This window comes from Rhinolophus sinicus, chromosome 2 (genome assembly GCF_057876585.1).
Source record: "Rhinolophus sinicus isolate RSI-liver-muscle chromosome 2, RSI-T2T, whole genome shotgun sequence".
Classification (NCBI taxonomy): Eukaryota; Metazoa; Chordata; class Mammalia; order Chiroptera; family Rhinolophidae; genus Rhinolophus; species Rhinolophus sinicus.
This window is the reverse complement of record NC_142502.1, coordinates 30,204,740-30,217,432: the sequence shown is the minus strand read 5'-3', so window position 1 is coordinate 30,217,432 and position 12,693 is coordinate 30,204,740. Positions and strand designations below refer to the sequence as shown.

General features: G+C 38.2%; 1 protein-coding gene across 10 annotated transcripts in view; it reads left to right on the top strand.

Moving 5' to 3' along the window:
- L3MBTL3 (L3MBTL histone methyl-lysine binding protein 3) overlaps nucleotides 1-12,693 on the top strand; it is a 105,192-nt gene that overhangs the window by 43,642 nt on the left and 48,857 nt on the right. For all 10 annotated transcript variants that reach the window (XM_074333569.2, XM_074333567.2, XM_019729426.3 and 7 more), the window contains 2 exons: nucleotides 2,339-2,490; nucleotides 11,739-11,815. In XM_074333569.2, the coding sequence (XP_074189670.1) occupies nucleotides 2,339-2,490; nucleotides 11,739-11,815 (229 nt within the window). The remainder of the gene's footprint in view (nucleotides 1-2,338; nucleotides 2,491-11,738; nucleotides 11,816-12,693) is intronic.

Sequence of the window (12,693 nt, the reverse complement as noted above, 5' to 3'; positions counted from 1 at the left end):
TAGCCATATCATGGTTGTGTTTTTCTATTGCATGGTAGAAGGCAACATAGTACAAAATGCAGGTGCAGTGTACAATTAAGGTGCATAAAAAATTAAATTGACTGGGATATTTCATTGTTACTGTCATTTGTTTAGGAGTGCTGTTCAAATGGGGCCTCATAGTGAGATGAATGTAGCTTGTTTAAGATTTGCATGCTAGAGACTATGATTTACTTGCAATCCAGCTTCTAGCTTTATTTGCAGTATAACAGAAGCATAGTCTCAATGTGTCTGTGTGTGTGTTTTCTACTTCTTGACCTGTATTACCACATTACCACTGTCCATTACCTTTGGCATCTCTGAGGAGGCCTGATACTTTACGGTGTTCTTCCTTGTCCAAGTTCTGATCAAATTGGAAAGAGCAGAAAACAAGCAGGTAGAAAACCAAAATGTTATCTTTATCATGGATAAGGGCTCAGCTGGAGTACATGCATGGTGTATATTTGCTGACAAATGAGCTTTTTGATGTTGAGCCCTAGAATTAAAGAGATTTACTGGCCCTTCCTGCCCCACCACCCGAGCCCAGGAGTAATAAACCAGGGCATGCATACCACCTGCAAGGACAGAGCTTCCCCCCAGAAGAGCATAGTGGAAACTGTGCAGCCTGTAGTCCAGCTTACTCTTAAGAGTGTGACCAGTTCCTTCTTCCTTATTCACCAGTTAGGTAACAGTGAGTGAGAATGTGGGAAAAGGCAGTAGTATTTCAATAACAGTCCCTCCAATTGGAAATAAATGTCAGGAGTTGGGGGGAGGGGGGGACCTCACCTACTTTAAATATCCTCCATTTGGGAAATGATTTTAACCAGTTGTTTTGAGCATCAGTCTAATGGCTAAAAGTTTCTCTAATCAAATTGAACATAAGTCAGGTCAAATTAGAGAACTTAAGAGAGGTGTGTGTGTCTGTGTGTTTAGGTGGCTGATAGAGATAAAGAGCTAGCTTAATATTTTAAAATACCTTAGTTGAGAGGATAGCTTAGTTGCTGAAATGTAAATACTGCATTGTCAGTGGGTATTATTCTCTGTCAAGACAAGGGAGGAAGGCTAGTTAGGTGGAAAACTCCGGCCTGCTTTTGCTGCTCCAGGCTTCCTAATCCCTGACTGGGTTTCAGATGAAGAATTCAGTCAGGGTTGATTACTTGAACCATCTTCCTAAATTCTGTGCTTTGCTAGCATACAACTTAATCTTGGGCTATGTGTTTGGCATCTAAGAAAAAATTAATTTTTGTATTTCTAGGTTCCTCTACCTCAGACTACTCAAATTTATGGTCAGAACCCTAATAAATAATTTCAGGACTTAAATGAATAGTAAAGGTGTCTTTGTAGCGGTTAGTGACTGCTGCTTAAATTCAGACCGGACTTAATTCTAACGTATTCATTCAGGTACACGGTTATTTATATTTTTGTAATGATAGCAGTATAACTATAGTAAAAAGAGACAGCATCTATTTTGCTTAAAATAAATAAAGTAGTATCTGTATACTTCAGTCTGGATAGAAGGATTTTTTTCACAGCAGAAATGACTTGTGTATTGTGATTGGCATAACTGATATCCAAGTACACTTCTCTGAGATTAAGATTTTTTTTTCACAAAAGATTGTAAGGAATGCTTACATCTTACTGCACCTCAAGCACTAAATCTTACTGAACTTTAATTTAATTGTCTTAGTTCCATGTCCCAAATGGCTGATAATCTGTGGATTTCCTTATATTACAAAACTATTTTGAATGGCTGTATATAATAACAGCCACTTCTTGTGGTTGTGAATATCTATAGCGTTAAATAAAAGTTATAATAATTTGCAGCCTTTTGTTTGTGAAGATGACCTACTTTCAGTAGAGTATTCATCTGAGAGATCTTTTCAGAAGTGGGAGTGAATTTGTAGTGACTCATACACATTTTTAACTTGATTAATGGCATATTTTGTGTGAAATAATGTTCATTGTTAAGCCTATAGTCAAGGAAGAGAAAAACAGAAAGTGAACTATATGGTGAATAAAACTTGCCTAACTAGTATAGTCATCTAACTAACGTACTAAAACACGTGTGAATATTAATTAAACTCTGTAAGGTTGTGGGTGTTTTAGTTTTGAGTTCCAGATAGTTGATTGGGTGTAGCAACAGGGCATTTTTCTTATTGTTGCTGCTTGGAAAGTGACCCTGTTGTACAACTGGTACATGATTTTTAAATTATGTGAATACAGTTGATGGATGCCAGGCCTTCAAGCAGAGGTACAAAGAGGGTGCAGGTCTTGCTGTTAAGTGTGTACTTATCACTAATTAAATCTGTATGTTTCATAGACAGTGATCCCATCAGGCTTTCGAGTTGGAATGAAGCTTGAAGCTGTAGACAAAAAGAACCCTGCATTTATCTGTGTTGCTACGGTAACAGATATGGTGGACAATCGTTTCCTGGTACATTTTGACAACTGGGATGAGAGCTATGACTATTGGTGAGACATTTTCCATTGCTGTGTGCTTTTCCTAATTTAGTGCTTATCCAAGTACACCAGGTACATGGTTAAAAACAATTATAATGCAAAGCTTGTACTAGAAAATAATAGTGCTGCCTCACTCTTTTCCATTTCAGATTTTAACCTTTTACCTGTTGAAAGCCATTTGCTATTCAGATTCAAAAAATGCTTTGAATTATATGTTATATATGAATTTTACAGAATTTTTTTTTTGTAGATAAGTAATTCCATGATTGCATTACAGAGTCAGGTACTTTTGAACATTTGGTGTGTTTTTCCCTAGCTTTTCTCTGCAAAGCACAATTTTTCCGCATAGGATGTCTTTTTTAATTCATTTTGCAGTAAAAACATTTATTGAGATATAGACCATTTCAAGCATCTACACAAGGAGAATCCTAGAGTGAGCCTCCTGTAGCTATTACACAGCACCAACAGTTATCAATTTATATCCGCTCGTCTCCTCTGTATTCCTTTTCCTAACATCCCAACTCCAGGATTGTTTTGAAGCAAATTCCAGATATTTTGTTTCCAGATAGGTTTTATCTGTGAATGTTTCAGCATCTTCTAAAGACAGGTTGTTGTTTTTCCCCCCAAACATACAATGTTGTATATGCTGTAATAGTATTAACATATTTATACATTTTTCCCAATTATCTTGGGTTTTGTTTTTGTTTGTTTGATGGTTTTAGGTCCAAAGAATTGCATACTTTGTGATTCCTTTAATGTGTCTCTTGATCTCTTTTAATTTATAGATTCCTATTCCTCTATATTTTCTTCTGCTTGTAACTATTATTAAAGAAACCAGGTTGTTGCATCTCCCGCAGCCTGGATTTTCTGATTGAATGCTTGTCATAATGCTTACCATGTTCTTCTGTTCTGCATATTCCCTGTAAATTGGTAGTTTTGTTTCATTTAAAATTATCCTTGAGTGAGTGAATGGATGAGAAAACTAAATCTAAAAATACTGTAAAATCTGTCCCTTGTGGATCACCCTTCCTGTGTTTGATGTGCTGTGATGATGGCAGTACCAGTGTGATAGCTGGGATCTAGTCCTTTTATTAAGAAGAGATACGTTAAAGCAGTGTTAGAATTTGTTGAAATGACAGCTTTTTGTTTTTAGGATTTTGAATCATTTAGGGTAAATGGTTTTGTTTTTAGTTTTTGCCTGACAAACAAAATGAGTGAATATTAAAGTTATGTTTGTGGTCTTAAAAGTATTACATGGTTTTAAAAGTATAAGTTGCTTATTTGGCATATGTATTTCCTTTAAAACATAACTTCTGGGAAATAGTAATCCGGAAGTGTAGAGGAATTTGTCAGTCACTTTGATGCCAAATATCTAGAGAATAGGAAGGATCTTGAGTTCTTTTTTAGAAAGAGAAGAAAAAAAAAACATCTTTTAGCTCTGACTTTGTACTTTTGAGCACAAAATAATTATTTTTAGGATGCAGTGTACTTTGAAGATTAACTTATATTTTTAACTATTGACATGAAATTATATTTTTTTAATTGTTAGGAAAAGAATAGTGCATTCTCTTCAATATGCAATTAAGACACATTGAAAATTATTAAGTGCACTGGAATTTCTCCAGCCTTATTAAATATTATGTTCTTTGATCTTTGAAGTTTGGAACTTTTTTTCTGCATAAATTACTTACGTAGGTATGTAATTGAGGTTACAAATTGGACTACCTTTCCCAATTTAAAATAGTTTGGAAATGAGATTTTTTTTTTCCCTTTGAATTAGATAGTGATCTTATGTCTCTTTACCTTAGTAGGAATTTAAACACACACACACACACACACACACACGGTACTGCATGTTTAATTGCAATAAAACATTTCTTTTCAAAGAGGGACACTGTATAGATTTAACTGTATGTAAGATTGAAGTAGATTTTTATGAAAGGAATATAGTATCATAATAAAAATCAGTTTACCTCTGGGTTTCCTCTGTGCTTTTGTTACTGGTAACTGTTTACTTCTGTTTCTTGACTTAGGAATAATCCTAAATATCACAGGATATTGGAACTAGAAAGGACTTTCAAGATGTGGGCAGGAAAGTGAGGGTGCCCCGTCCTCTGAGAGCAGTGGGCAGCCTCCTTCCTTCATCATGTGGCTGCCTGAGGGCTGGGCTGCACCTAACACAGCAAGAGGAGTTACCCTCCCTTCTCCCCCAGGCACTGGATGAATGAGTTTGCAGTTTACATCTTTGAATTTCAACGTGGTGTCCCAGTGAGTCAGGCTGAAAAGTCAACAGTCAAGATCTAGGAAACAAATCTTTACAAAAGAGAAGCACTGAGTTAATGAATTAGAACAAACCTGGGGCTTGGGCCTTTTTCTCAGTGTATTTACGTGTGCTGCCAACTTTATTTTTAGAGATGGAGCTCTTCTACATTTATAAATTGAGAGTAATAGTGATTTTATATGTCTCCCCAAAATAATGTTGAAAAGTTTTCAGTGTGTTGTCAATTTCCTAGAGCAATGACAAAGTTAATAGGTTTGTCATTATCTGTCACATTTGGGAAGCACCCTTTGGTGGAGGTAAGGAGTTATACAGAGGAAAGGAGCCTAGGTAGCTCTGCACTTCAGCCCTGAGGGGCTGGGGTCTGAGGAGGGAAAGAAAAACACCCCTGCCTCTGGGCTGTCCAGCCAACAGCTGCAGGGTAGATCGAGGGTGGTTAGTGCTTAATTATTAGAACCAACTGCTTGCTGTCTGTAGTGGCACACGGAGGTTAAGACTGATTGATGGGGGCTAAAAAAATGAATACTTTTCCTCCCACATTCTAAGTTCTTCTAGCGGCACTAATAATAAAAATTAACAGAGGCAGATTCACAGGTGAAAATCAAATATTTTAATACATGCACCTGGGGAATTCACATAAACATGACAATTCCAAAGACAGTGAGGCAAGATTGGGTATATAAGACGTTTTGGACAAAAGAAAGGGGGGGGGCAGGAGTGTTAGATTTCAGAAGTGAGTATGGGCGATTTACTGGTAGTTGAGAAAGCAGGGACACACATGGCAGGAAATTTCTTGCTGGGCAACTCAGAAACAATGGGACCCAGGGGTAGCTGGCTAACAGGAGCCTGCCTGATGTCCTCTTATTTACCACACTGCATTCAAAGTAGGCTAAGGCAGCATCCTAAGGTCTCCTTCCTGAAGCAGGTTTCTGCCTGAATCTCTTGGGCGGGAAAGGGGGAGGGTCAAAGTTTCTTTCTGAAGCTTGTTTCTTAATAAACAGCTTAAAATCTATCCCAAAAAGCAGTTTCAGGGTAGCAAAATTTTTGTTCCCTTCACTGATTCACTGAAGGGTTCTTGGGGAAGGCTTCTTGGAAGACATGGGATTTGTGCTGGACCATGAAGAATGATAAGAATCCGTAATTAGATGTTGGGATGGAATGTTCCTGGCCAAGGAAAGCACTTGCTTTTGTTTAAGCCTGGGGTGGGGATTGGGGGCCAAACAAGGGTGTGTTTTGGGGAGTGGCAGCCTGTCTATTTAGTAAGTGACTTAACTCTTCTAAGCTATAGTTACCCCTGTTGCAAGAAGAGTTAATAACTGTGTCATAGGGTGATGTGAGGATTAAAAAAAAGTTTTAGAAGCAAAAACCAATTTGCAAAAGGTTAAAGAGATGACTGTAAGGGATGTCAAGCAGTGAAGCTTGGCCCTGAAGGTGCAAGTGGATTATTGCTTGACGGGGAGTCACTCTGAGGAGGGTTTCCTGCGCTGAGTGAGTTTTGAGCTTGGTTTTAGGCCAAAGGAAGAAAGCCACACTGTGGAGGGAGAGTGGAGGTATCTGAGACTGGTAACTTGGGACACCAGTTCCCGGAGGCGGGGCAAACCTTGGGAAGAAGTAAACTCTCCTCTCTCTCAGCCTGGAGAAAATGAAAAAATGAAAGGAAAACTGACACTAGGGTAATGAGATGGTATCGTCTTTATCTTTTCCAAGTACTCACTGTGTTCATGAAAGTTGGGTTTTAAGCTTGAAAAAGATGAATAATATTAAAAAGAGCTACTATGAGAAATGGGATTGCAGATGAACTAGGGACAAAATGGAGAACTAGATCACTTAGCCTGACGAGGTTGAGGGTTTAGTAGTAACACACAGCGATGGAGCCCTGAAGTTAGTTAGCACCTGGTGGAAACCAGGAAAGTAGGGGACTGGATAGTAAGTTGTCAGAGTCATCACACTCTTGATGTAGGGAGTGGGATAAGCCACGTGTCCTGTCTTTCTTCAAAGAAACTAAATCATTATTGCTTGAAATGAAGACTTTGATGTTTTCCTCATGTAAGCATCTTGAAACCTTCTTATTTGTCTCTCTGCCTAGATCTGTGGAACCCAGCACACGTGCATTAGTTTTATTTAGCTTTAGGCTGTGACTGATAAAACCAGGATCTCTTTCTTTTCAAAGGGAGGGTTTGGTGAAATCACTTAACCCCTTTGTGTTTCCGTAAAATGAGGATTTTAATGTCTGTTCACTTTATGCTTACAGTATAAACATGGATTTTTCATGAATTATTATCTACCAGTCTAGGTTTGATTGGATCTTAGTAGCCCTCATTCATGAGTAATTTGCACTTACATATGAAATGGACTTTAAAAAACTTTTTTTTTTTTTGAAATGGACTTCTTTGATGACATACATGAAAATGCAAAAGAAAGAAAGAGGTATAGCGATCCAGTGGTTTGCCAAACTTTACCATTCACTATTCTTCACTATATTGCTTCTTGGTTCCATTTCTGCTTTTGAACACTAGGTGGGACTAACATGACTTGTGTTACAATAGTAGCAGAAAGGTTTCGCAGCCTTCCAGCTTCTCAATGAAGCATTGTCTACTTATTGAGAGTATAAGTAAACTAGATAAAAATAGGGCTGTTTTTATTTTCTCTATTGAGGTGGCTTCCTTGTTTATTTTACATGCTGACTTTGATCAATATTTAGATACTATGAAAAGCAGAACAGGAATGAATGGCCAAAATCGACTACAGTATTTTCCTTAATTGTAATTTATATAGAAATCCAATTAAATCAAAAGAATTAGTAATGTCTAATGCTATTACGTTAATTACCATGAGCCTAGCAGATAATTATAAAAAGCACTTGATAGCTGTGTTAGATTGGGAAGGAAAAAAATTAAACAAATGTTATATATTCGTTATTTTTTTCATTTTAAATGAGCCCTCTATGAGTTAATATATATAGTGGGGGAGGTTGGGTAAGAGATGAGTGAATAAAGGAAGGAAGGAATAAACCTTTAATTATAAATTTAAAGGTATTTTCCATTAAAATAATTTTGAGAAAAATCAGCATTAAGTCAGGCTTACATCAACTCACCTTATGTTACTGTTTGGTGTTGTGCACTTAGAAAGGTTGACTTAGAAAGTGATAACTATGTGTTAATGTTATTTACTTAGTACTTCTCTTAGAAAGTTCTTTGTTTTTCACTTTTTTATGCACCAGAAATCCATGCAGTGTTACCTTCCTGGCTTTCTACCTTCTAGTTTCCCATCTAGAGGGCTGTATTGAGATTTCCTAATCTTTCAGGATAGACTCAAAAGATCAGGTTAATAGAGCAAGACTAGACTTCTGCGTCCTTCAGACCAACGTTTCCCAAACCACGTTCTACAGAACACTGGTGTTCCACATGATGTTAACGGATTGCCCACCAAAGTCGTGCTTCACTGTGAAGTATCTTTAAGAAATGCTAAGTTAAACCATTTGAAACTGGTTTGTTTATAGTATAACTCCACAGTCTAATATGCTAATGATATGTTCTGTAAATCTCTTAAGAGGGAGATGTAGCATTTTTCTGAATATTATGATCCTGGTTTTTTTTTTTCTTTAAACTTCATTATGCCTATTACCTTTGAGAACACAGATAGGAAATGTTCTGCCAACTTTTTTTTTTCAGATACTAATTGTGACATGCCTCTAGTTGCCTAGCTTTTGTAATACTGTTACAACTACCTTGTCACTGTAATCTCCACTTCCTTATATTGTGTTTGCCTGGCTAAATCCCAACTCTGATTGCATCAACTTTCTGCCTACTGTATGCCTGTGCCTGAGCCATTGAATACAGCTGGAAAAAGACTCAACAGGCTGATTGGTTTGACTTCACATTCATGACTGCTAACCTCAAGTGGCCCTTAGTTCTGCCCCCAAATCCTGCGACAGAGCGATTGTCTAGCCCACTAAATTTCACTCCCCCTTTTTTTCCCCTCGCATTTCTCACAACCCCTTTCCTATTCTTCCTCTCAGCTGATAACCTTGCTTCCTATTTCACTGAGAAAAAGGACACAGTCAGAAGACAAGTCCGCATGCTCCCACCATCTTCTCTGCTGGGCACCTTCCTGATCTCTGCCCAGAGACAGAACCTTCTCGTAATTGTGGGTGACGCACCCCTGCTCCCCTGCACAGGGTTCCATTCCCTCTTACTCAGTCAGTTCTCTGTCTTCTGCATCAGTAGGTCATCCCTCTCTATTAAATTATTCCTACCAGGACCCAAGCGGGAGAAAGGATTTTTGTTTGTTTTGACACCTGTGGTAGCCCTTGCACCTAGAACAGTACCCTGATCATGGTAGTTGCTCGGCGTGTATTGCTTGAATAAATGAAGTAATATTTCTCATCTTTTTAACAATGTTTTATTTTGAAGTCATTCTAAACTTATAAAGTTTGTAAAATTGTATAGATAATTTTCATGTATGGCTTGCCCAGCTTCCCCTAATGTCCCATTTCTCAGCTTCCTTTAAAATAGAACTCGGGGGCCGGCCTGGTGGCTCAGGCGGTTAGAGCTCCATGCTCCTAACGCCGAAGGCTGCCGGTTCGATTCCCACATGGGCCAGTGGGCTCTCAACCACAAGGTTGCCAGGTCAGTTCCTTGACTCCCGCAAGGGATGGTGGGCTGCGCCCCCTGCAACTAAAAAAAATTGAACACGGCCCCTTGAGCTGAGCTACCGCTGAGCTCCCAGATGGCTCAGTTGGTTAGAGCGTGTCTCAACAACAAGGTTGCCGGTTCGACTCCCACAAGGGATGGTGGGCTGCGCCCCCTGCAACTAGCAACAGCAACTGGACCTGGAGCTGAGTTGCACCCTCCACAACTAAGATTGAAAGGACAACAGCTTGACTTGGGAAAAAAGTCCTGGAAGTACACACTGTTCCCCAATAAAGTCATGTTCCCCTTCCCCAATAAAAAAAAAAAAAAAGATAAAACAAAACAAAACACCAGAACTCATTAAACATGTTTACTTTACTAACTGCCTCCATCCATTCTCCTTCCATTTTCTCTTAAACCCAGTCTAATAAGGCTTTTGCCCTTTCCTATCCCCAACTCCACCACACAGCTCTTACCAAGGATACTAATGACCTTATGTGGATAAATCCAATGACGGTCCTTGTTTCTTCTCTACATTCATCTAGTGGTAGCATTTGACCCAGTTGACTTATTCTTGCCTTCTTTCTCTTTACTAGTTATGCCGTCTTGGCCTCCTACCTATTCTGTTCTCTCTCCTGACTCATTCTCTGGATGGTCTCATCTCTGCTCATGGCTTTAAATGCCATCCCAAATGCTGATCACTCCCAAATGTGTACTTTTAGCCTTGATCTTGTCCTTGAACTCCAGATTTTTATGCTCAATATCTTTTGGACATCTTTACCTGTTTGTCAGACATATGCTGAAAACAGAACTCTTAATTACCAGTTGTAACGCCACAGACTGGGCTTGTAGTCTTCCCATCTCAGAAAATGGGCCTGTGTTCTTCCAGTTGCCATTCCCCAAACCTTGGAACATAAAATCTTCACTTTACTCACATTCTGTATCAAAATCTCTCAGCACGTCCTGTTGGTTCTTCCTTTAAAATACAGACCTAAAAACATCATCACTTCTTCACTAGCGGCACTCTGGTTCAGGTTACCATCATCAACTAGCAAAAGCCTTCTAACAGCATCTTCTCTTGTTCCTAATGTGGTTTATTGTCTGCAGAGCAGTCAGAAGAATACTTTAAAACATAAATCAGATTATGCTACTTCGCTGCCTAAAACCTATATCATGTTCTAGTAAACATCATTTTACTCTGAGTAAAACCCCAAGACCTTACTATTGCCTAAAGGCCCTTCCTGATATTATCTCCTATTCTCTGCTACCCTCAGTCTGTGCCGGCGGGGCACAGCCTTACTAGACTCCCACCTCATAGCTTATATACTTGCTTTTCCCTCTGCATGGAATGGCTTTCCTTTATATAGTTGAGTGGCTCAGTTCTCTCTTTACTTCCTTCAATGTCACCTGCTTTGAGAGCTGATCTTGCCTATGCTAGATAAAGGAGTGTCTTTCTACTGTTGCCCTCTACTTCTTTGTCTTCGTGGCGTTGTGCTACCAGAGTATGTGTTTTGTTTGTTAATTTATTTCCTGCCTCTTCCCACTACACTGTTAAGCTCCAGGAAAGCAAAATCTTTGTATATGTTTGATTTGCTGAGTATATACGTTTATATATGTTTGTATACTCAGTGTCTGGCATATCATGAGCTCTCGACATTTGAATGATTGAGTGAACAAAGGAGTGAGTGAAATATGTTGCATATTGAGATGAGGAATACATAGAACAAGTTTGGTAGAAACAAGGAATCAGATGTATCAGATGTGTATGCTGATAAAGAGGCCTTGGAAAAATGTGTGCTTGACTGAATTAAAAGTGACAAAGAGGAGAAGAAAGGTGAGAAAGAGAAAGGGATACCCTGACTTCATACCGGGTCTCTGCCATTCTAATGGGTGATAGAAATAGCATGTTTCGTTTTTGATGGTACTCAGGCTTCCTGCTTTTGGACATTTGCCCTCAGAGATGCTGAAATAATTTCAGTTTGCCTGTCTGCATGATTATTCATATACGTACATTTATTTTTTCACCTGATTTTTATGAATAGAAATTCTGAATCTTAATCACATACTTAAATTGTAGCTATATTTGAAGTTACAGAATATAGCAGAATTTGTAGGAGGATGAAAACTGTTTGCCTGGTGTCAAATCTGTACATCTATTTTTATATAATAAAAATCTACTTGGTGTTAATATATTGGAAGAGTGAAAGATTCTTTGGTATACCCATTTTTTTTTTTCCAAATAAGATTGATTGTAATAAGGTATTCATGATCTCCAATTAATGTTTTTTCTTTTACTAGTATTTGAGACTTTATCCTGATAATTAAAATTTTTAAATTTGTATAACCTGCAGGTGTGAAGCTTCTAGTCCACACATTCATCCAGTTGGTTGGTGTAAAGAACATAGAAGAACCCTTATTACTCCTCCAGGTTTGTGTTTACTAAGTGTCTAATATTATTCATATATTACAAGTCAGCAAACATTTTCTATAAAGGGCCAGAGAGTCGATATTTTTGGCTTCCTAAGCCATACAGTCTCTGTCAGACTATTCAAATGTGATATAACACAAAAGTAGCTTTAGACAATATGTAAACAAATAGTTGAGCATAGTTGTGTTAAAATAAAACTTGATTTGCAAAAAGAGGCAACCGGCCTGCAGGTGGTAGTTTGCTGAACTGTGATACACCTGGAAGTATATAAGCATTGCCTTCGTCTCTAACAGTCTCAACTTTTGCATTCTTTGGACAAATAGGAAGCACTGTTTTAAAAGGTCTTTCATTTCTCAAGTTGAAATTCATTTCTAGCTAGACTTTATATTCATACACATTTAAATATATTGTCTAACCATAGAAGTGCCTTGTCTAAGGCTTTGGTGAGTACAGAAAAATGGACATATGGAACAGCATTTATGGATGGAGCCTGGCTCATATATTTCAAGGTCAATTCTGGCAAAAACACAATGTTCACATTTAATTGAGAACTTGAGATGTTAGATTTTTTTTTCAGAGATCAGAATTCACACATTCATTTTTCCTTTTTTTCCCTCTGGTTGTGATTCCTGGTTCCAAAATGGATTTTGCACCTTTATGCTCTTTATGCTCTCTGTTTTCTGAAGTTTTTGGGTACTTCTGCTGTCTGCCTCTGGCCACAGAGCCCTCTCAGCGTATTTACTCTCTGACAGGGAACAATGTAACTGCTGATAAATAGTCTCTTTGATGTCAATTTGAATTTATCTTCATGTGCTAAAGAACAGATTGTGTGGCTTCATCAACATTAAGATATTGGGTTGCTGAGCGTATCACTAAGG